The sequence below is a fragment of the Mytilus galloprovincialis genome, chromosome 8 (assembly GCF_965363235.1).
Source record: "Mytilus galloprovincialis chromosome 8, xbMytGall1.hap1.1, whole genome shotgun sequence".
Lineage (NCBI taxonomy): Eukaryota > Metazoa > Mollusca > Bivalvia > Mytilida > Mytilidae > Mytilus > Mytilus galloprovincialis.
The window spans coordinates 74,960,339-74,986,748 of NC_134845.1; the positions used below are offsets into that span (position 1 = coordinate 74,960,339).

At 32.0% G+C, this 26,410-nt stretch overlaps 1 protein-coding gene across 1 annotated transcript; it reads left to right on the plus strand.

Moving 5' to 3' along the window:
- Positions 1-302: 302 nt before the first annotated feature.
- LOC143043774 (E3 ubiquitin-protein ligase MIB2-like) lies at positions 303-25,086 on the plus strand. The gene is made up of 11 exons (XM_076215952.1): positions 303-371; positions 1,346-1,499; positions 10,565-10,757; positions 11,594-11,700; positions 12,658-12,834; positions 13,492-13,550; positions 15,743-15,908; positions 16,813-16,919; positions 17,564-17,654; positions 24,394-24,506; positions 25,027-25,086. Exons 1-11 carry the CDS (start codon positions 351-353, stop codon positions 25,084-25,086), a joined length of 1,248 nt encoding a protein of 415 aa, XP_076072067.1. The 5' UTR covers positions 303-350.
- The last annotated feature ends 1,324 nt before the right edge of the window (positions 25,087-26,410 follow it).

A 26,410-nucleotide genomic window follows, 5' to 3' on the forward strand; every position in this document is an offset into this window, starting at 1 on the left:
TATATATTGGACAAAATTATCTTGAAATATATTATAGAAGTATACTAAAACAAAAGGAAGCCATGTAATCTCTTTTACATGTGTTTGAAAGTCTTGTTTAAATCCTATAACTTTGAAATTAAAATTTCAGATGAGGAGATGAAACTAATTATAGATCATTACATGCTTACATAATTTGATTTACAAAGCGTAGAATGAGGGATAATTGTCTCATAAGTATCAATATGATACAACAGATAATAAACTTAATTATATAAGTGAATGATACAGTGATAAACTTTTTTTTGTTGTAGGATGTATTACCTTGTAAAATACAGTTATTGGCACAAGATAAACAAGAAGACAGTGAAATGAAGTCCAAAAGTAGTGTAGTAAGCGCTTTTGAATATTTAATGTGCCTGTCTAAATATGGAACTGTACAAATATTTGTAGTCTTGTTTTTTTTAATATTCTTTTGAAATGATTGTGGTAAATTGCATGATTTTAATATGTTTTGATCTTTTTGAAATTATAATAGTCAGCAGTCTTATGAGTTACCACTACAACATGACAATAAACAATCAATTTTTTATTAAAGATATAATTATATTTTTTTCATGAGTTTCTTCTGGAGGAAAATTATTTATGAAACATTCATTATGGTTCATTTTGGTCAAAACACCTACTGGATACACAGCTAACTATATCTTAAAGGTTATATGCCTCTGAATATTTAAGATGTTCATCCAGAGTGTTTTATCCGAATATTTCTATAAAATACTTATGATTGAATTGAATTGACAGTTTGTCTTTGTAAACATAGGTAAGAGATTTCCACAAATTGCTAGTGTCACAGTCATACGTTTTTATATCTAGATGTGCAGTTTGTCTCAAGTATTGTGCAAACATGTACATTGACAACAATTATATATTCACAAAAAGCCATCTGTTTAACATTAAAAAGTGTGAAGCCTGCAATTGCATCCAGTTACACTGACAACTTGACGATTCAAATGAAGAATGAAGAACATTATAAGCTTGACTTCGCCTCGAAAACACATTTAATAGTTTTTGGGGCAAATACAACTACTGAATACACAACTAAATATGTTTAAAATATATTTAGTATTCACGTTTAGCAAAGAATTACCTCCCTATGCATTGTTGGAATGCTCTTAATATTCGAATAAATAATACACTGAAATAACAATGAATTATTGTCTTATTAGTACCGATGCTACGTCTCATTCTTTTAAACAATAAGGATCTGTGTTATGCATACGCGCGTCTGGCGTACTAAATTATAATCCTGGTACCTTTGATAAAGATTATGTGTAATAACAATGACTAACGTTTGTTATTGTAGAAAGCATCAACTGGTAAATCATCGGCACAAGGTGAAGAAACAGATAGTCATTCAAAACCCGAAACAAAAGTTCATGTTCAGTGGGACAATGGTGAAGTTAGATGTTATGTCATAAAAGAAGATCTTCTAAGAATACTAGACAATAGACCAACTGGTATGTATATCTATTTTTATCTTACCGCCTATATGTTTATAGGGATATGATTGGTCAACGAACTACACGTTGTGAGTAAGTATATTTTGGTAAAGGGTGTCCTAAAACACATGGTTAGTTACCATTTAAGGTTAGCAATCATATGGGATCAATAAGGAATAACTTCCCTTCCAAAGCTAAAAACAAATCTGAATGGTTTTAACAAGCGACAAAACTGATTATAAACGATTGAAATACATTAATAAGACAAATTAAAAGCTAAAACGTTGTTATTGATTGCATTGTTATTTGTATAGACAAAAGGAAAGAGGTTCTTAGTCATCATTAAACTAAGAATTAAAGACTTAATCACTCTGATAGGCTGATAGTCCAAATACCACATGTGAAGACAGTTGATAAGTTAATTCATTACACGGTTTGCTACTGACCTAATACGATATAAATGTGGTAAGTAAATTCAATCTAGGGTGAGAGCGAAGCGTATTAGGTAACTAACACACCATATAACTTATAATATAGTGCACTCCAAGTTTTCAAATAGTTCTAAGTTCACATTAATTGAGTAGATTAGGGATAAACGCCAACTATACCTCAAAGACCTAAGAATTATTTAACTGTTTTTTTTCATAATACTGTATGGTATTGATTAGCCTACAAAAAACAAATGATGTCTTAATGTGATAAAAAAAAATAAAAAATCACTATTGTATATTCTTCCTGTAATGAAGATTGATAAAGAAACATTTAAGTGATTGATATGTTTGTTCTATTACAAAATTTAAGTTTATCTGATTTTTGACTGAATAGCGATGAAGTTTATGCATTTCCCTCAATTTTTGTTTTAAACTTTAATCATTTGTTGTAAGCATATTGAATCTTTTCTGATAAAACATTATCTACTGAAGCAAAATGAGACGTTAATATAAGATTAGGCAGACCTAAAATGAACTTCAATAAAGTAATATAAAATCAACGCCAAAACTTAGATTGATGACGTCATGTAATTCATTTTCATATTGTTTTTGGTGTATATTTTTCTTCATCTTGAAAAGAGGGATGAAAGATACCAGAGGGACAGTCAAACTCATAAATCGAAAATAAACTGACAATGTCATGGCTAAAAATGAAAAAAGACAAACTGACAAACAATAGTACATAAGACACAACATAGGAAATTAGCAAATAAAAAACACGAACCAAACCAACAACTGGGGGTGCTCCGAAAGGGAAGGCAGTTCATGATCAACATGTTGCACCCGTTGTGTTGCTTATCCTAGCACAAATTCGGTAAGTAGTCTTAATTCAGTAGGTCACATTCGTGAAAAGGGGAAGATATTATTAAAGAGAAGAAGATATTATAGTTACGACTTACGACTTAATGAACATATCATCTGTGACGGTTATTCCATAACGGTCAACTAACTCGTGTGTGTGTCCGTAAAATTCTCAAATGGATGATTTCAACCTCACCATTTGGAACTCTTGATTTGATAGCTTCCTTGTGAGTAGCAACCTTCATCTCTTTTGTCGTAAAGTTTTGTTTTCAGCCGACCCTCATGGTCAAATTCTAGATGTATGTCAAGATTTGAGGCAGACTTAACTGTATTTATAATATCCTTTATCTCTCTAGTTTGATGGAAAGGATTCGTTCAACAAAGTCACTAAATTGTGTATTATGAAAGTAGCTTGTAATTGTATGTTTTAACAGAAACAACCTGTGCTATTACCAATGTTATTTCAACTGATCGGGCGGAGTTTATGTTTTAATTTGCATAAGGACAGTCTATTTGAAGATGTGTGTGATAAGGATGATTGCCGTTATAATTATTACTGATTTCTAATCACCTATCAGTGTCATCAAATGAATTTACAAAACAATGATTGCACACTTTATTGATGAGTTTATCCTAAAACACCTATGTTAAGATGGACTGGTTTATTATGAGCGAACCGGCTAGACATCACCCAGTCAAGTGAAATAACTTGAGTAATAACACTTAACTTATGAACACATGTAAAACCATGAAAAAAAATGTGAAAAGAAATATTGTTATCATGGAATATGTCCGTGTTGGAGTTTTTTGTTCTCGGAAGTTTAATATTGAAAAACATGTATTTCTGATCTGATCCACATGATTTTCACATTTTATTTAAATATATATAGTCCACTGTACAACATTGTGAGAAAAAAAACCTTGATTGTTTACTATATTCTCTTTTTTGTGATTGATTTAAGCCTTCCAATTGATATTTCATCGTGTGTTTTTCTATGTTGTGAGTAAAAGGGAGAAGGTTTGTGTTCCATTTAAACGTTTAATCCCTCTGCAAATGTTTGCACATGTCCTAGGTCAGGAATCTGATGTACAGTAATTGTCGTTTCTTTATGTATTTTACACGTGTTTCTCGTTTCTCGTTTTTTTTTAATATAGATTAGACCGTTGGTTTTCCTGTTTGAATGGTTTTACACTGTAATTATGGGGCTCTTTATAGCTTGTTGTTCGGTGTGAGCCAAGGCTCCGTGTTGAAGTCCGTACCTTGACCTGAAATGATTTACTTTTATAAATTGTGATTTGGATTGAGAGTTGTCTCATTGGCTCTTATACCACATCTTCCTATATATTTCTATTAAATGTGAGTGGATTGATACACGTTTCCAATTTAATTTGTGTCAATTTTTTTTTAAAAGTTATCTTAATATTTAATCTGTGTACTGAGGATTAATTTATTTTCGTGGGTACCAATTTTCGTGGAATAAGGAAAACTAACATGCTTTTGATTATTTGAATTCGTGGTTTTGACGAATTCTGCATACAACCTTATAGAAAATTTGTTATATGTTGAACATTTAATTTCGTGGTTTACTTTATCCACGAAATTTACGAAAATTTGTATCCATCGAATAATAATGAAAAAAGAATGTCCAACGTAGATACAAGTATCTTGTCTCAGGGAGGGATAAATCCAACTTTGTAAAGGATCACTCTGATTCAAACAAAAAATTCTCTGAAACTGATATTATCAAGATGCTTGATTTCTTGATTGACAACATATTTGTTACGTTCGGAGGACGTGTTTTTCAACAGACTGTCGGCATTCCAATGGGAACAAACTGTGCCCCTCTACTTGCCGAATTGTTTCTTTATTATTATGAGGCTGACTTCATGCAGGAACTTCTTAGGAAGAAAGATAAGAAGTTAGCAATATCTTTTAACTCCACTTTCCGCTATATAGACGATGTTCTTTCACTAAATGATTTAAAATTTGGTGACTATGTGGAACGCATCGAGCTATAGATAAAGGATACTACAGATACAGTTAAGTCGGTCTCATATCTTGACTTACATCTAACAATTGACAATGAGGGTCTGTTGAAAACAAAACTTTACGACAAAAGAGATGATTTTAGCTTTCCAATTGTGAACTTTCCATTTCTAAGTAGCAACATTCCAGCAGCATCTGCATACGGGGTATATATCTCCCAATTGATACGATATTCCCGTGCTTGCATTTCTTATCATGATTTTCTTGATAGAGGGTTGCTTCTCACAAGGAAGCTATTAAACCAAGAGTTCCAAATGGTTAAGTTGAAATCTTCCCTACGTAAATTTTACGGGCGCCATCACGAGTTGGTTGACCGTTATTGAATAACTGTTTCACAAATGATATCGGATATGTTCCTTACGTCGTAACTACAATCCCCTTCCATTTCATGAATGTGACCTACCGAGTTAGACTATTTACCGACATTGTTATCACATAAGCAACACGATGTATGCCAGATGTGGAGCAGAGGTCACCCCTTGTTTTTTGTTGGGGTTTGTGTTGTTTATTCTTTAGTTTTCTATGTTGTGTCATGTGTGCTGTGTTTTTTTAATTTTTAGCCATGGCGTTGTTAGTTTGTTTTAGATTTATGAGTTTGAATGTCCCTTTGGTAGCTTTCGTCCCTCTTTTAAATCTTGTTAGCGTCCTTTGGATACCCACAATCTCCGAGGTGATCAAAGATGAAAGTATACGGTTGCCAGTAAAGTGTATACAGTTAATCGTATTGCGTAAAGCCTTGAAAAAGATGTTTCAACATATAATAAGCATGTTTGGTGAATGCACACGTTAAATCGCGGATAGCAATACGCATGCTACGTCAAGACCAAAATGTTGCAAAATACTTGTCCTACCTCTATGACAAATAGATTGCTGTCCCGCATATAAATCCCGAAACAACATCGTTTTTGAGTGTAAATCGTATTACTTAAACTGCTTGATTAATGAATTAGGTACTTACAATTCACTTTGAAAATCAACATATACTCTCACGACACTTACCAAAGAGGAAATCCTGGATAATTATAGGTCTGTTCCATGTTTCTTTGGAATTTCAACCTAAGATGAAGAACTGGATATTCCATCAAGGTATTGGATACCTAAACTACATAAGTGTCCTAACAAACAACGGCATATCTCTTGATCTTCCAAGTTCTCCACGAAACATCTTTCTAAATTACAAAATCTATTTTATCAGCAAACGAAACAGGGCTTTGTAGACAAATCCATACACTTAACATGTACTAGAACACACCCGTGATATCGCGGATCCGTGACTGAATTAAAGTATATAACTATGCGCAAGCCTTATTTTAGTATTAGTATTGTCATCTGATAAAGTCATGCTGATTATAAGATACACAGTTTTCTCTGCTTTCAAATCTTTCTGTTTGAACCCGTCGAACGGGAACTTATCAATTACTGATAATATCAATTATTTGGAAAACAAAAAGTCCTGGAATGGAGTATTTTTTAATCAACAGCATTGTCCTGTATTAGTTATAAATAAAGTTGAATTCTTTGATTCGCTGTTTTACGTCATGCCCGCTAACTAATTGAAAACTGTACCTATACGCCTTATTTTAGTCCAGATTTTTAGTATTCGTATTGTTATCTTAGAAAGTCTAAATGATTAAAATACTACAATAGGTAACAATTTGACAATTAACCCTGTGATTATGACCCGTGTAATACTATATAGCATATTTATCCCGAATACACCGTTTGGTGGTGCGCCTGTCAGATGCGGAACGTGTAGATAAGGTAATTGGTAACAGGTGAATATACTATTGGTACCGGTATCGGACCCGACTCGGAACTTCTTAATTATTGGCAATATTAATTACGTGGAAAACAAAAGGGCCTGGAGTAGTGTAATTTTTAATCTACACCTTTGTACTATATTAGTTATATATAAAGTTGAATTGTTTGATTCGTCGTTTTTACGTGATGACGGCTGACAAATTGGACCTCGTAATTTTAGTATTATAGATATATAGAAATTCCTCTAAAATGGAAGTGCTTACTTCCATTTTTCCGTTAAAAACATGTAGAAATGGTCTTTTATGAAGATTTATTCATCGGAGATAATCATCAGATGTAGATTAAAGAATTATCTTTACAATTTCGCAAACATATCAAACGTTTGTATTTTTAAGGCTACACACAACAATTCCTGATGTTCAATTTAAAGAGGCACTAGTTACGAGATGTATACAAAAATTTAATATCTTATTTTTTTGGCTCAATCAATAATGAAATACAAATAGTGAAATGATAACTAGCTCTAAGAAGCCAGTATGATTCAATTTTGTCAAAATAAGCTTAAAGTATAAATTGAATCATTGAATCCATATTCATGTATACTGTCACTAATAACATACATTTCAGTGATACTGTCGATCTAATCGTATGACATTTATGCACTATTTGAATTCATACGTTGCATTCACTTGAGTTCAGACTTCATAAGTTTTAGCAGAAAGAATGGTTGAAAACGACTCTACATAACTTTTACGGAAACCATCATGCATAGGTCGATCGATTAGCTACGTTTGTTTCCGGAGATATTAAAATACCATAAGTAATCAGATTTGAAAATGTACTAATGATGTCCCTATACTCTATTTTGACACTACCTCTGGAGGGCATTTAGTATCCGAGGGTATCACCAACCCAGCAGTCAGCACTTTGATGTTGATATATATGTCATTTATATGGTCATTTAATAAAATTCCTGTTAAAAAAGTTCTAATCTTTCAAAAACTAAGGTTTTTCTTAATCCAAGCGTAGATTACCCAAGCTGTATTTCGTACATTTTTTTTTTAAATTTTTAGTCTTCATTGCTCCTCAACTTTGTTCTTGATTTGCTTCATAACTATTTTTATCTGATCGTCATTGTGTTTCTTATATGGAGACGAAACCCGCGTCTGGCGTATTGTATTATATTATCTTATTCCTACACATTCCTAGGAATATGATTGGTTAAAAGCGTCCGCGGGGAGTCCGTGTATATTTAATATAAGGCTAGTGGGGAGGCGTGGGCTCATTATCTACACGGTTAGTAGTGGTGTTACGTCCGCTTATAAAAACAAAAAGGTACTGAGAAAAAAATCTTTATGGTTTTAACAGACGAAGAAATTGATGATAAAGGTGGAAACCAATGCATAAAATACATATAAACCCAACAAATTGTTATTGTTGGCGTCTGTTTTTGAAGGATCAATGGAAGTAGTTTCTTAATGCTAACAGTATTGAACATTTGCTCATTTTGGCAGGTCATTAGTCTAAATTTCACACGTCTACTAGATAGTCGGTAAGAAAAAATCGTTACATAGTGTGCTAGTGACATAATACGGTATGTATGGGGTCAGTAAATTCCATATGAGTATTTGAGCTTCGCTCTCATCCCATATGGAATTTACTGACCCCATATAAACTGTATTAGGTTACTAGAACACTATGTAACTAATAATCCTAGTACCTTTAATAACTAATTAGACTATGTGATGCATGCATACATATTATCAGTAAATGCTTACTTGAAGTGAATTTGTTTAACCCTAATGTCAATCTTCTTCATGAATGAATATAGAATGTATACATCATTATGTACGCAACTGTTTCTGCGTCTTGCGTAAATACAAAATTTAATCCTTGTATCTATGATTAGGTTTTTTTACAACCACTGCTTGTTAAGTTTTAATTCCCCCGAGGGTATCACCAGCCCAGTAGTCGGCTTCTGCGCTGACATGAGTTATCTTTGATATAGTCATATTTATGAATAAACTGTTTATAAAACTTTTGAATTTTTGAAATACTATGACTTTTTCACTCTCTGTTTTTAGTGGAGTTCGTGTTGTTTCTTAATTATTATTTATAACTGTTGATGAAAATGTCTTTTGGTTTTGTGAGTCCTTGTTTACTCCTTGGTTTTTATTGTTATTGTCTTCTACCTGAGGAATATATGAGCTTATCTGTATGTGGCAAAACTTTTAAGAATTTTGGTCCTCAATGCTCTTCAACTTCTTAATTTATTTGGTCATTTTTTTATTCGAATGTCACTGATGAGTCTTTTGTAGACGAAACCCGGTCTGGCGTTGATACATAATTTAACCCTGCATGGTATCTATGATGGTTTTATATTCATATAACTTACTATGTGGAGTATCTGATGAAAGGCTGTAGTTTTATAAATACCACATAGCTTTCATAGGTAAAAACATAACATTGTAAGTGCATAAAACACAGTTTGGAATCGATAACAAATTACTTATTGCAAATTGAATTTGATTAATTTTTTGATTTTTTTGATAAACGCACCTTTGACAACTCCGTGTGTGTCGGTCCGTTTATATAATGATAGATAATACTATGATATTTAGAGAGAACCACTGACCTTAGGTATGAAAGATTGACCAGCAGGTCCATGCTTTTAATATCAGAAAAAGATCACCTACAAAGAGCGGAGTTAAAACTGACGAACTCGGTGTTTACATGCTAGTGAATATTGTAGATCAACTATATAATTAGTTATCAAAGGTACCAGGATTATAATTTAGCACGCAAGACGCGTGGTTCGTATACATAAGACTCATCAGTGACGCTCATATCAAGTACAAAATTGAAGACCAAAAATTCCAAAACATTGTGCCAAAACCGACTAAGGTAATATATTCCTGGGATAACAAAATACCTTTGTTTTTCGGAAAAATTAAAGTAGTGACAACAGGAAATTTATCAAAATGTCCTTTAGATAAAGGCAACAGTAGTATATGGCTGTTTAGAACTGTTTAGTAAATCGATGGACAAAAAACAAAAACGGGATAACAAACTAAAACTGAGGGAAACGCAATAAATATAAGAGGAGAACAACGACACAACAATAAAATGTAGCACACACAGAAACGGACTGAGCATTAGAGAAAATCCGATGAGATGTCAAATATAACATCAAAACCAAATACATGAATTTGGGATAGAAAAGTACCGTGACACGTCTTATAGTAATGTAAATTCACATCATTTAAATGATATTCATGTCAACGTCGAAGTGTTGACTACTGGGTTATAAAACACTCGACTAGTATTCCACTAACACCATCATACACTATCCGTAATCTTTCAATATAATATAAAGAAATCAGGGAAACATTGAAACTAGAAATGTTATTGTTTGCTTTTAAGTTGTGGTATAGATTCTTAGACGTGTACATTTGCATATTCTTTAATTGCATTTGTCCCTTTGATTTGAACTCATTGGTGTGTACACAGCTACTTTTGCATATTTCGGTATCAAAAATCTGTAGCCCTGGGAATCGACTTTAAATATTCAGTACTATTTTATAACTTTAGAATTATTGTGATATTTAGGTATCTGTATTTATAGTTTTTGATCTGTACTTGAAATTAAAGTGCTACAGATTTTACGGTTATATTTTCAACATTTTGACATTTTGTCTTTTTCAAATTTGATAAAATTCTGATGTTCAAATATGGAATACTGTGATATTGTTGGTATTATTTTTGTACTAATATTTTAAATACAAATCAAATTCTGGATAGTACCTACACATCACAAAATTCTAAAGTAAAGAAATAATACTAAATGTTAAAAGTAAATTTCCATTTCTTTAGATTTAAAGTACAGAAATAGTACACTTGCACAAGTATCTGTGTATCTTTGCAGCTATCGATAAAAAGAAGACTTTTTAGATATACTTTAAATGACTATGTTTTTTACACAGGCATTGAACATGAAGGTTATTACTGTGATAGCTGTTACCCTCCAGAAAAAAAGAGTGATTCTATTGAATGCATTAAAGGAATCAGATGGAAGTGTTTGATTTGTCATGACCTTGACTTGTGTACTGATTGCTACATGAAGGATAATCATATTAAGGATCACAAGTTTCAAAGAAATCTAACACCAGACGAAAGGTATACTGTTTATTTGATTCTACATAAAGAGTGTCTTGTACAGCTGATGTTTATCATATTTTGCCAAAAGAATACCGATGTTCATATTTTCTATGGCAATATCAATAAGAATACATCATCGTTCCCTGGTTAGGGTATAGTTTAATGCTAGCAAACAATTTTAAACCACATGTGCCTGTTCAAAGTCATAAGATTTCAATGCAGTAGTTGACGTTTGTTGCTTTTTATCACATTTATTATTTGTTTTTTGTTTTGTTATAAAATAAACTCATCATAGATACCAGGACTAAAATTTTACACTTAATCATGCCCTGATTTTTTTCTTGTTAATTGTTTGGAAATTAAGGGAATCGGCATTGTTCTAGTGTAATACGATATTAGTATTTATCTATGTGTATCTATCGACTGATAATAAACTATTTATCACAGACCACCATCTATTTGTAGAGGTAATGTAAATAAAAAAAACTAACTTGAGTACAGTCACGATATGTTGATACTGTATGACGATTCAATGCGATGTTTATTATTGTCTGTACAGTTATGTTTTGCATATAAATTAAGTGTTTCCAAAGTTATAGTCACAGAAAGGACTTTAAACGTCTTATTTAATATTTTACGATTTCATTAGTTATAGATGTTCTCACAAAATGCACAATGATAGTCTACATTCGACTAGAACTGATATTTAATGATGTCCATACAAGTGTTAGATAGGAAACAACGTAATATTCTTGACTAACTATGTGAACTTCCTTTTGAAGAAAATGGTAGATTTAACCTGTTTTCATTGCAAGCTATACCAATCACTTATTACGCATGCATGTTTTTTTCAGAGAATCATTGCCTGTTAGTAGAAAGAATTCGAGAAAGTACCAATCCTTTGGAATATTTGAGGGGGCAAAAGTGGTTAAACTGCATGCTACGAATGACAGTAAATCAGGTGTTCTATTATAATTTACTGATTATCATTTTGCTAATTATCTCTAAAGATAAAAACGATTCACATTAATGTGTCGTTGCTGTTACATTTGTTACATGGCATAAGTGTATGATAAAAGATCGGTAGTAAATGTTTTACGCTTTTATTACACATGATGTTTTTAAACTTATTATTTTTAGCCCTGGTATTATAAAGTATCATGTCTTATCATACAACAATATCGGCAGAAACAATTACAACTCACTCTTAAATGCTACATTGATTACATACTCCAAATGAACAAGTTACAACACATTAAAAGAACAAAATCAAAGGAATGATAGGGGTTTATCGATAATCTTTACAAATTAATATATTTACCACGACTAACAACTAACAATAGAATAAACAGCATTGAAAACACACATAACATGGCTCCACATCATCAAATCGAACTTACATTTGACCATGTTATGTTATGATAGGTTTTTTTAGGATAAGAACTAAATTATCTCATAAACAGTAATAAAAGTATTGTATTATTTCGTGAAAAAATATTATTTAAAATCCCGTATGATGTAATGGCATTGATAAACTCTTCTTACTAAGGCATTTATTTTGAGTGGGTAACACATTCATGAGGAAGTCCTTTACATTCATTTAACCATCGAGCGATACATCTTTAGGATTACAAAAATAAAGGGAAATTCGAATGGTGCAAAATGGGAACATGCTTTTACCAGCCTTTAATGTGGACGTAAAATAAATGTCAAACATTGGTTGATTGGGAGAGTAGGATCAAGGAAACGGGTATAAGAATACCAAATAAAAAAGTTAACATTACAAGCCGACATGGTCAATAAGTAACTTTACATATAGTCTGCAGTAACAAATGAACGATCAATCATAGTAAATATATGTTGCAACAATTTACGGAACACATTTTGTAACATCTTATCATGTTGTATATTTCATTAGATAAATTTGGAATGGTAACAGAAATTTGCGATTGTGTAATGGACACAGGTTGGAGCGAGATCGAAGTACAATGGTCAGAAACAGATACTAGTCGCCATGATATACTTGAGCTTATATGCACAAAAGCAATGAACAGCCCTAACATATATTGGGATCATCTTCCGACCCTGGGCAAAGGTATGCGAAATACATATAACAAGTAATTTTATATACGCGAAACTCATGTCTGGATAGAATCTCCATTTTTTTATTTGATTGTGTGTTAGTAGATATAAGAGTATATGGTATGAGTGCCAATGATATTACTCTCCATCTTAGTCACAATTTGTAATAGTAAACCATTAAAGGTCAAAGAATAGTCGCCAAAATTGATTGAGCAACTCTTCAGCGCGTGAACTTTTTAAATTTTTTCCATTGCTTTCACCCTATCATGTTTGATGAGACATTTATAATCGACAGACGCGTCTGGTGCAGAAGAATTCATACTGTTAATTTTTTATTGATTTGGTAAGTGACCACATAATGGAAATAAACTCATCATTGATACCAGGATTAAAAATTTAGATTTACGCCACACGCGCGTTTCGTCTACAAAAGACTCATCAGTGACGCTCGAATAAAAAAATGTATAAAGTTATCACGAAATGCATTGTTTGTTATTGTTGTCTCAAATACCAATGCACTGAATGGCGTTCTTTATTTTTTGTCAATGTGGATTTTTATTATATTTTTGTTGACTTTTGAAAAATAAATGTATTAGATAATGTTAACAAACTTTATTGGCAATGGTTGTAATTTTCCATATTTTATGTTTATCTTTATTTTGATGTTTAGTTCCCCGTGCCTTTTTTGAAGTTGACTATGTCTTTGATCGTAGAGAATTGAAGAAAAAGGTAAATATCAAATGAAAAGTATCATATAATTTAAACCGATTAAGAATTCGACAAAGCTTTCAATGTCTTTGTCATATAATCGCCAAAGCTACACATCAATTATCTCTGGAAGGATTTTTGAAGAAACACAGTAACAAGATGTATAAAAGAAGGCAAATACTAACACGAAATTTTTTATTTTTCGGTCTTTTGACCAGTTTCATCTCTATAATTTAAATTAACGCTTTCAACCCTGTATGGTTTAATACAAATATTATATAGTCAGCTTCAAGTGTAAAAAAAAATACGACGGAAAGTACTTAACGACACTCTCTTTTTAAGGTTCCGTGACTGCGCATACAGCATTTGGAAGGATTATTCATTCTTACGTGCACACGACCCTTTCCTTACTTTGAGTTCTTTATATACTTTTGTCAAGTACGAGAGCCTGTTATTAATTGGAGGTTTTTGTTGAGTGTCTGCCATATAATTTTGTCGTTTATTGTTTTAGAATAAACAAGTTAATTTTCCCTTTTATGTTGTTGTATATTTACGTAAACATCTATGTTTATAACAAATTTCGTGTGTTGCTCTCGCTAAATACATGTAATAAATTCAGCATGAAAACATGTAATAATACCAATCATGATGTACATGTTGAGATTAATATTTATTAACATTAGCTCTGAAAACACATTTGAAATAGTTGAAACGATCCATTACTGTCTGAATTATTGATTAACATTATAACGAGGGCTTTCGTTTTATCATAAAAGCTATTCAGCATAAAAATAGAATTCAACACAACTGGAGGATCTGCTACATAACTCGATTTTTTTCTATATATTAACATATTATTTATTGAAACATTAAGGGAACTGTACCACTTGTATTTTTTTCTATTTGATAAGTTAAGCCTTTTTCAACTGATTTTTGTAGTTCGTTCTTTTGTTGTACTGTGATACATGTATATACAAAACATAAACTATGATTGTTTTGTTTCAATCACTAATGAAAGTGAAATAGTGAAATAATTATTCGCTTTTATGAGCTATTATGGTTCAATTTTGTCAAAATAAGCTAAGAACCACGTCCACTTGTATTTTTGTCCGTCTGATGAGTTAAGCCTTTTTCAACTGATTTTTATAGTTCGTTCTTATGTTGTAGCTTTTATACCTCTGTCCCAGATTAGGAGAGGGTTAGGATCCCGCTAACATGTTTACACCTGCCATATTATGTATGTAGGTGCCTGTCCCAAGTCAGTAGCCTGTAATTCAGTAGTTGTCGTTTTTTTTATGTGTCACATATTTGTTTTTCGTTCATTTTTTTTCCTATAAATAAGGCCGTTTGTTCCATCGATTGAATTGTTTTACATTGTCATTTCGGGGCCTTTTACAGTTGACGATACGGTATGGGCTTTGCTCATAGTTGAAGGCCGTACGATTTCCTCTAATTGTTAATTTCTGTGTTATTTTAGTCTCTTGTGGAGAGTTGTCTCATTGGCAATCATACCACATCTTCTTTTTTATTTGTAATATATTGCTGTTCCCTAGTCATCAATCGAGGGAGCTAAAACAAATATTAAAATGAGAAAAAACAATGGAGCAACAGAAACAGTGAACTGCTACTAAAACAAACGCCAACACACATAAAAACATACTATTTGATAACAGATAAACATGATGCTTTCATCTTCCCATATATGAGTTTCAACAATCGCTGTCATATATCTTATAACTTGGATCCTCAATGCTCTTCAACTTTGTACTTGTGTGGCGTTATAACTATTTCGATATGAGCGTCACTGATGAGTTTTATGTAGGCGAAACGCTCGTCTGGCGTACTAAATTATAACCCTGGTACTTTTGATAACTATTATGACGTTTCAAGCACAAGTAATGATCATGATTGTGAACACTATACGGTATTCATCATCAGGGTATTATCGTCTACAAAATTGCTTAAACAATGTCACCAGATTTTTATCAGATGATTTATATATGTAGTTTTAGCTTAGAGGTTCGTCTCTATAAGTTACACAACGATTTTAATTGTTTAACATATTTGAAGTAAATTTGTTACTGCACCCAATCCGAATTGAATGCGCTATAATACCTTTCATGTGTTTGATTGTAGACGTTATGCGTCTTTTATTTTATGTTTACAAATAGTTTACATGTTTTTTTATTGTGATGGAAAACAAATATTTCCAGATTAATGTTGATATTTGGAGAGACATCGGACAAGATATAAAGGAAACTTATAAACCTAGCGTGTATGTAATATTTGCTGATCACCCAGAACTAGACACAGGAGATGAAAAACAACAAAAAGATGAAAAGGCTGAACGACTAGTTGATGAAGTCATAGCATTTACAAGTTAGTAAAAAATACTATTTAACAATGATGTCGTGAATTAATCATAAAGTAAACATATATTTCTCTACGAAATTTGTATTTCTAGTCTTTAAAATAAATAAAGCTTTTGGGAATGACATAAAGTTTTAAAATAGAATCATTGGAAGAGTGAGAGTATTGCATCTAAGTCAATGCCTGTCTCGGAATCTATTAACCATAGCGTGAATATTATACTTTTGGAATTATGGATCCTCAATGCTCTTCACCTTTGTACTAGTTTGGCTTTATAAATATTTGAATAGAGCGTCACTGATGAGTCTTTTGTAGACGAAACGCGCGTCTGGAGTACTTTTAAATATTAACGTCTCCTCGGAGACATTATTATGAATTGAACGATGAACATTCAGTGCGCTGAATGCTTCTAACTACCTGATTGGAGATATTACGAGACGTGAATAATCAAAGTGTGTTTATTGGTTAGAAAATCCAAACCTAGTTAATGTCTTTCAATCCCGTAGAGTATCGGATTTGTCCTCTCTATTTTAGCAAATAGATGTTGCCTGGTCATTAATCATGCATATTCATGATATTGGTACACAGGTAACTATTATCTATGAATAGCCGAATCTTCTGGAGTGTTGTTATCACACACATTGTTAAACGGTACTTCATAACGTGTGACTTCGCGTGTGTGGTAAAATTTGTTGATTGATATGCAAGGCTATTTTGAATGAATTATAATTTAATCTACAAAGCGAGAACACTTTCCATTTTTATCAGCTAAGAGACGGCTAGCCTTTTTTTGAAAAGCCATTACTTGTAATCCTGGTACCTTTGATAACTATTTACTGCAAGTTGATTGAAACAATCACAATGTATATTCTTGGTGTATAAGGTTGATCTTTTTTAATTTTTTAAATTGCAGAGAAGACAAAACTACCATGTCACATTGCAGGAAAAAGGATCATGTTCCGCGGTGGCTCATCTAACTCTCTGTTCATTCACTATGACACTGAGAAGGATGTCATTCAGGTATTTGGTATACTTATTAAAAAGAAGATGTGGTATGAATGCAAATGAGACAACTCCCCACAACAGACCAAAATGACATAGAAAGTAACAACTATAGGTCACCGTACGGCTTTCAACAATGATCAAAACCCATACCGCATAGCCAGCGAAAAAAAGGCCCCGAAATGACAATATAAAAACGAGAAAACTAACACATATACCTAATTTGGCGGGGTTTAATATGTTAACTATAAAAATCAGTAGAAAAAAGCTTAACTCATCATCTGATGGATAAATTGTCTTTTTTATTAAGTCAAATCTGAGTAACACAAATATACTGTTGTATATTTTTCAAGAACTCATTTTGAATATGCGCCAGAGATAATTACTCACTCATTACTACATAAACATAAATTATTCCATGTTGTTGTATGTTAGGAAAAGTTACTATACCATTAAATATGATAAATTCATAACTTTATAATGTGTTCTTTTTAGAAATTTGAATGTGCAAATCCCGATAGTTGATAAAATTAAACAAAAACAAGCCCTAATTGAATTGCAAATTTTCTTTAAAAAATAATTGCAGAGACATCTTATGAAATAAGAAATTATTATTACAAGTGTTAAATACGTAGAAATTGTAAATATTTTTTTTTTAATAGGATTTTGTGAATAAAGGTTTCAAAGTGTTCGAAAGGGGAGACGTTAAAGACAATGTGGATGAAATTCGATACTTTAAAAGAATGGCGGAATGTATGTATTTATTTCTAGGAATACTAAATTTATTGCAGAATAAATTAAAAGACACTAAAGGGTGAAAATTGTAGTCAAAAGGGTGCGATCCCACCAATGAGACCGTCTTTGATAGGGTTCTTCAATCCACACAGGAAAACTAACAAACCATGACAAATGTAAAATAAAAACGAAGAACGAGAAACGCAGATAAACCACACAAACAAACGACAAAAAATTAACAACAGGCTCTTGACTTGAATCAGATGCATAAAATAATAGTTTAAATGCGATATCTTAAAAGACCGGATGTTGTTCGAGGTTGGCTAATACATAATTTAATTAAGAAATAATACATGACAGCCGTAGATTTGTTTTCATTTAACCATGGGTTGAGCATTCATATTCGTTTTATGTTACCCTGAGCGTTAGCGAGGGGTAAAATATGAATAAATATGCTCAATCCATGAGCATAGAAAACAATAATCTTTCGTCACTGAACTGGCTGGTCCGTAAACAAATTATATAATTGTTCAAACATATTTGAACAATTGTCATCTACCAAAGGCCAAATATTTTATCGTCCTTACAATTTTTGATTGTATATTCAGAAATGGTAATACGTTGTGTCATAGCATTAACTGAAAGCATTATCTTCACTCATATATATCAGAAATGTTAACAGACAAATAAAGGAACATGCCTCATCTAGTATTTCAAACATAATGTTTAAACAATCCAAAAACTAATATTGCAGTTAAAACGCTTAAGATATGCTATTTTGTCAAACAGTGTATTAATGTTTTCTTTACACTCTTAAAGTCAAAAGAAATTAATAATAACTCCGCTGTTCGCTTGGTGCAAATAACATTTAAAGGCTGAATATCTACCTTTGATTTTTATTCAGAAAACAAATGCATCATACGAACCTTGTCATGTGCTACAACATTTTTGTTCAATTACTCATTTTTTGCACTTAACAATAAAACTATAGGTTTGTAAATGATATGTTAATGTATAAACAGTTCTCTGAACATTGGCATATTATTTCTATTGTATATTTGTTTTGTATTAACATACCTTCAATATTTATCTTTGAGATGCTTTTGAAACCTTGACAAATGTAAAAAAAAAAGTGTTTTTAGCATATGTTACCACCAGATTAAATGATTAAATCATGAACGAATTATCAAATCTTGTAAGTTTTGTATTTGTTTTTTTTTACTTCAGATTGTAATACATAATATATCATCCAAGTGTATTTACTATAGTTCAAAGTACACTTAAAGCTGTTAAGCTAATGATATAAAGAGAATTCGTCATCCATTCTTATATTGAAGTTAACGACTTAGACCAACTCCTAAAATGAGTGCTGAAAAACCAATATAATATTGCATCATAAAAAAATAAGGTTGCTATGCTCACAAAATACTTGAATACAATAACGCCTTTTTCCTTAAAAATGGAATGAGTTAATATGACGACTTCGATATACTAGTTTATTTTCCCCTCAAATATTTCCATTTAGAACTCTTGTACATGTAGTTGGTCTTGTACGAAAGTTCAATAAATAACATAATAATGTAAAGTTTACACATTGTAATGTATTACTTCCTCTGATTCATGAAATCCTTTTAAAGATAATTATTATCATTCACATATATACTATCAAACGAGCAGACCTCATTTTGTGTGTCGCTTCTCTTCATTCCAGAATTAACTAATCATCATGCTTCTGTGTCCTAAAGGTACAATGGATAGTCGCATTTGTCATCCATTCTTATGAATATTCAGTTTGGGTTATATTGGGAGAAAAATGAAAATAATATTATTTCCGTTATCAAACCGACCTTTATGTCAGACATGACTACCGGTTTTAACATTGAAAACCAACACCGTATACTAGATAATAAAAAAGAAAAATAAATAAACCAATCAGAGCGTTGTCCATATCGTGGTTTTTATATCGTAAAAACCACTACTATTATACCTCGGTTTTAACTTGCACATAATTTTCATAAGTACTCGGACGGGGACAGGGCAATTATTTTCGCGTTTATCTGCATGTTTACTATGATTGTTATACTACTATAATATAAAGAGACTCTCAATATAGTATAGCAGTGAATTTCCGTCATCAAATCGACTTTTAAGTCAGACATGACTGCCGGTTTTAACATTGAGAACCAATCGGATGATAGATAACAACAATGATAAATAAATAAGCCAACCAGAACGATGTCCATATCGCGGTTTTTAGATCGAAAAAAAAACACTACTATATATTATACTTCGGTTTTACCTTACACATAATTTTATAAGTACTCGGACGAGGACAGGACAATTATTATTTTTGCGTTTACCTGCATGTATACTATTATTAATATACTACTGTAATGTTTATTGGTCGCTAAGGTTACTAATAAGTAGAATCTTATTGTAGCAATGCATGGTTTACGCTAGAGAAAGAGTTAGGTAGATTTAGACGTTTGGCGGGAAAGTTAGTGGTTAAGTCTACGGGTATGGGGGTGTTTGAGATGGATTGTGGTGTTTGGTATCGGGAACATTTAGAGAACCCCCTTATCCAGAAAATAGTATATTCGCCCTGAGTTATATAAGAGGGTGAGGAACAGACTTCGGGTCTGTCGATATACTTACAGAGGAAGGCCAGTGTAGCAGATTAGGCATGTTACATAGCTGTAAGTGATACTGTCAAGGACAACTTGGTCTTACATAGGAAATTGACAGAGCAGACTGTCCCGTTTGGAGGACAGGCCGTAACAGTACGCACTGTCTGGTAGTGACAGACTGTCCCATCTAGAGGACAGGTTGTACCAGCACACACTGTCTGATTCAGACAGACTGTACCAGCCATACTGTCTTTTACTGACAGACCGTCCAATCTTGAGGACAGGCTGTTATATTGTATTATATACACATGGAAAAAGTATTGCAACACCAAATTGAAATTCAAATTAAAAAAATACTCTTTATTTTTTTGTGATATAATTTGTTGAAATAGAACTAGTTAAACATTATTTAAATATCACCTGAGTTTGATTAATAAATATCGACTCGATAAGTTCTTATCTGCACATGAAGCTACTGTACTCGTAAACAATAAAACAGCTGTTTTTATCCTCATTGATTTCAATACTTTAAATAACCAAGTTTATAAAGTTATTTGATTGACACCTTGTAATTGGTCATCCACAACTGCAGCAAGAAAGCAGATAATCATCATGAGAGAAGCAGGTATGTCGCTGTAACAATTGCACGTATTGTTGGTATCGCCATTTCACTATACGTGATTTTGAGAATATAAATCAGGCAACAAACGCTATTAAAGACCTTCCGAGATCAAGAAGACCCCCTATAACATCTGCTAGTGAAAATCAAGCATAAAAAAGGTTGGTCAGAAGGAAACTCATTGCAAAGAAAACAATTCTAAAAAGAGAATGATAACCATACAGGAGTCTTTAAACAAGAACTGTTCGAGATCGGCTCTTCTCTACTGGTTAACCATTAATGCCCGTTTCCAATGTAGTGCAGAGCTCACCAAAGTTGAAAATTAGCATCGTGGAGGAAGATTCATTGTTCCAATGGAATTCGGTTTATCTTCCTCGGCCCGATCGTAGCCCGGATTTGAACCGTATCGAGCATATATGGGACACTATTGGGCGTAAAGTACACGAAATGACACCCCAGTTCATACACGTCATGAAAAAAACAATACCCTTTGTCAGGAATGGTTGCTGCAACCTTAGCAACAAATTAGTCGACTTATGGCAGGAATCAGAAGACGTTAAGATGCGATTATTCGTTTGAATGGAGGCTGCGCACAAAGTACTAATTCTTTGGCGTATAACGATCAACCAAGATGTGAACAATCATCTTAAGATTAATTTTGAAATGTTTGACATTGTAAAGTTCGACTACAGTTAAAGTTGTAAAATGCATTTTTTGTACAAAAACCACTTCATTTTGTTATAAAAATTCTGGTTAGATAAAACATTTTTTTCATACATTTTTGGTTCGTTTAAATGCCAATGTTATCATATAATACGTTCCAACATTATTTTACAAATATTTAATCATATTCCATCCAATATAAGAGGCTGATTTTTTAAGTTTTAAAAGATCAAGGTGTTGCAATACTTTTTTCCATGTGTATAGTTGTATATACAGATTTGTCTGTTGTTACTTTATATCGATAAAGAGCCCGTGTGCATATTTTAGTTCATTGTCCATATATACATAGTTGGTGTTTTTAGTATTACCGTATTGTTTGTGGACAACTTGGATCCAAGTATTTACTGGAACGGACTTTTGTGATATAATCGCCTGGTTACGCGTTACACTACTATAATATATATTGAGACTCTATATATAATAGAGCAATGATCGCCATGGAGAAGAAACTTTATAGAATTGATAGTTAATAGAAAATTAAATACACTTAAATATTTATTATATAGATACGTATGTTCATAGTATACAGAAACCTTGAAAAAAAAGAGAGGGCTTAAAAATATTGTCCTGTCTCCATGTACCTATATGACTTTTGATATGATTTCTTAAATTCTACAGTCATAAAATCGTTTACAAAAATTCTTTCTAAATTAGTTAACATACTTTCAACCAAGCTTAAAATGTCCGCAATTTTGCTTTTATGGTTAACCGGTTTGAAACTTGCACATAAATTTTATAAAAGTATTCGGGGACAGGACAATTTGTATAGCGTTAATAGAGACTCTCCATTTAATATAGCAGAAGAAATTGATCGTTTATGGCAAATACACTTAATTTATAGTATGCTTATGTTCATAGTATACAGAAACGCATATAATGGAATTTAACAGAAAAAAAAAAGAACTTTGAAAACAAGGGAGAGGGCTTAAGGTGGTATCGCCATTTTGGTTAATAAAAAACAGTGAACCAGATATTTAATCGAATTTGCAAAACTTGATGCAGGAATGCAGATATCAAAGCGAATTTTCATTTTAAATAACAAATGTATATGATTATAATTTTTAAATATTAATATTGGTAAAAGTGTAGATTATCTTTACTTGATTATTATTTTTTGGAAATTGTCATTTTAATGGGAGGTAACTCTGAAATAGTTCATTTTCTGAAGGAATCTACATGGAATTTTGCTATTTTGTATTCTAGCTGCAAAAAACGTATGGTGACCCTATCTTTTCTTATGATATTCTGAAAGCATTTACCAAAAACTATCTTCTCATATTTTATTTTACAATTCTACCATTTAGTTTAGCGTTTAATACACGATGGTCTTGAAGTATAGATTTTGCGTACTGACGTTGTTTATCATCTTAATAACGTGTTATATTATTCTTTTATTTGTCTTTATAAATATTACTTTTACTGTTAAGTCTGTTTTTTTAGATATTCTTTTTGACGTAACTCTGTGCTTATGTATCCTATCATACTTTGAAGGACAAAATTATTTCATGATGTGACTCTATACCTATGTATCTTGTCATACTTTGAATGACAAAATTATTTTATTTATTAATAGTACTTTTACTGTTAACCCACTTTTTTTGTGATATACATTTGACGTGACTCTGTACTTATGTATCCCGTCATACTTTGAACTACACTATTAATTTATTTATTATTACTTTATACTGTTTAGTCAGTTGTTGTTATATCTATTTTGCGTTACTGTATTTATGCATCCCGTCATACTTTGAACGACAAAATTATTTCATGTCTACCTGTGCGAATTTCAAACGAGCAATTTTACACCAGTACTCAAAACCCTCCTTCCTTGATGGGTGCATTTTATATAGACAAATAAAATCGTATAATGTAATCAAAATGAGAATTTTAATTTGATGTATGCCTTTTTGTGCTTCTTCGTTACATTTGTTGTTTTTATAGTGATTAAGATGATAACACAATGTTGACTTCTGTGCCCCTATTTTTGACATTTTTAACTATTATGTCCGTTTGTTTTGTTCACGCATCGGTGACAATATAATGGAATGTGATACGACTGTCATACAAGTGAGAGGTTTAGCTAGCTATAAAACCAGGTTCAATCCACCATTTTCTACATTTGAAAATGCCTGTACCAAGTCAGGAATATGACAGTTCTTGTCCATTCGTTTTTGATGCGTTTTGTTATTTGATTTTGCCATGTGATTATGGACTTTCCTAATTGATTTTCCTCTAAGTATAGTATTTTTGTGATTTTACTTTTTACATAATGATATTTTTTCCTGTATCATCCATACATAAATTTGTGATTTAGTCACAACCTGTAGCTTGAGAAAATGCTCGATGACCTATCATTTTTATTATATTTTTGAACATATATATACATAAAAAAAAACATTTTGGCAAAGATGAACAAATTATATCATTTATAATTTAGACACCCATACCACCTTAGATTGTTTCCCAGTACCTATGAATTTTGATACCTTTCCACAATTCTCCAGATATGAAATCATTCACTGAAATTCTCCAGACACACACTGTTTTACAAAAAATTCTGCCTACAATAGTTTACAAACTTTCAACTAAGCTCTAAATGATCGCGATTTCGCGGGTGTTTTCTAGTATTTTATAAATCATCAACAGGACGAAATTTAACATTGAGAGAACGAGAAGTTGGCTCTTTGAGTGAACTCGATCTGAAGTAAATCGGTATTGATACATTTCATTTGGTTTCTTCTTATTTTTTTAATCTAAAAAATGTTGAATCTTTTTTTTTTCTTAACAGCCGATCTGGGAGAAAGACTTCTGCCAGTCATTATATCACTTAGAAAAGGTGGATTACGAGAAAGTGTGATGAGAAGTGCAGCAGAATTGAAAATACCTATAATTCAATTAAAGGTATTTTTTATATTGACTAACATGTTGATGAATATTCTAACAATAGCCTAGCGCCGTTGTTTTCCCCGAATTGTATCCGTGATTATAAATAAATACAATGTTCTAATGAATTTAATTGATGCAAATAAACGATTGATTGATTTTTTTTACATATTTGTCTCTTTTATATATATTTTTTTAATAACTGGTGGTGTTGTTGTGATATCCCAATAACATGCGTTCGAATCTCGTTTAGGGAATTATAAAAATTTGCCTCTGCAAATTTGCAGATTTACCCATGTTGTGCTTAAATTTATTAACATTTGGTCGATGCTACTGCTATCTAGAACTGTGTTGCTACAACACTTTAGAAATCACTTTAAGAATTTATCTCCCTAAAGGAAAGCTCTGATTCCTAGTATCAAACTTGGCATCGGCTTTTCTGTCTTAATGTTGTCATTTTTGGATTAAATCTCTAGATTCGTGACATCGATTAGCAATGATGAAAAAATGTTACTAAAAATGTAGTTACTTCAACTAGGTCCATGACACTGTTAGTGGACTGTTCAAATGGTTACTGAATGTATTACCAACAAAGTAGCATGTGCTTGTTTGTCTTTTATAAAGTAATGCTTTTCATATTTAAGGGTTCATGTTCATGACTTTAGTAATTACCTTTATGTATAAAAAAAGAAGATGTGGTATGATTGCCAATAAGACAACTATCCACAAAAGACCAAAATGACACAGACATTAACAACTATAGGTCACCGTACGGCCTTCAACAATAAGCAAAGCCCATACCGCGATAAGACAATGTAAAACAATTCAAACGAGAAACTAACGGCCTTATTTATGTAAAAAAAGTGAACGAAAAAAGAAATATGTAACACATATTTATGGTACAGATTTTTCTTCACTAAATAAGTTTTTTAATTGATTTCTTTTCCATGAGCTAAACAGAAAAATGAATTATATCAGCAGTCTAATAAAGCTCTTGTGTCAATCTTTTATTCATTTAAAAGATGTTGTTTATATCAACCCAACAGAAATGTGAAATGTTCGATAGTCTTGTTGGATCGATCTTGATCTATGGTTCTTATAAATGAGGGTTTCATCATGTCATGGACGTTGACAAGGTTATAATTTTTGTAGATTTGTACTTAAAGTTGGTAAAAGAAACATGTTTGTGCTGTTATCGGCGAACTTGGTAATTTGCCAATGCATATTATTAGAAAAAAATACTTATTATTGGTTGAAAACCGTTACCAAGAAATCTCCTATTGTATTTGATGTATATAAAATGTTAGTTGATGATGCTGTGAATGATAAAACAAAATGGGCGCACACTATTCGTACTTTAATGAATTATCTTGGTTTTAATTGTTTATGATATAACTAAGAAAACCTTTTTTTTTATATGAAGCTTTGAAACTACACTTCTATGATCAGTTTATACAAAGTTGGCGTTCTAGTATGACGGATTGTGAAAAAATGTATATTTTGAAAATGTTTAAAATTGACTTTTGTTTGAAAAAATATCTATTTATTAATATAACTAAAAGAGGGAAAAAAGATACCAGAGGGACAGTAAAACTCATACATCGAAGATAAACTGACAACATCATGGCTTAAAATGAGAAAGACAAACAGACAAACAATAGTACACATGAAACATCAAAGAAAACGAAAGAATAAACAACACGAACCCAACCAAAAAACAGGGATGATCCGGAAGGGTAAGCAGATCCTGCTCCACATGTGGCACCCGTCGTGTTGCTTATGTTATAACAAATCCAGTAAATAGTCTAGTTCGGTTGGTCACATTCATGAGAGGGAACGGAATTGTAGTTACGACGTGAGAAACTTATCCGATATCATTTGTGAAACGGTTATTCACTAACGGTCAACCAACTCGTGATGGC

Bases quoted from the DNA above. Each gene is read 5' to 3' on its own strand.
- LOC143043774 (XM_076215952.1), top strand. From the start codon at position 351: ATGAAGTCCAAAAGTAGTGTA. The intron at 1,500-10,564 runs GTATGTATATCT...TTTTTTACACAG, and splicing joins ACTAGACAATAGACCAACTG to GCATTGAACATGAAGGTTAT. The intron at 12,835-13,491 runs GTATGCGAAATA...TTTGATGTTTAG, and splicing joins TCTTCCGACCCTGGGCAAAG to TTCCCCGTGCCTTTTTTGAA.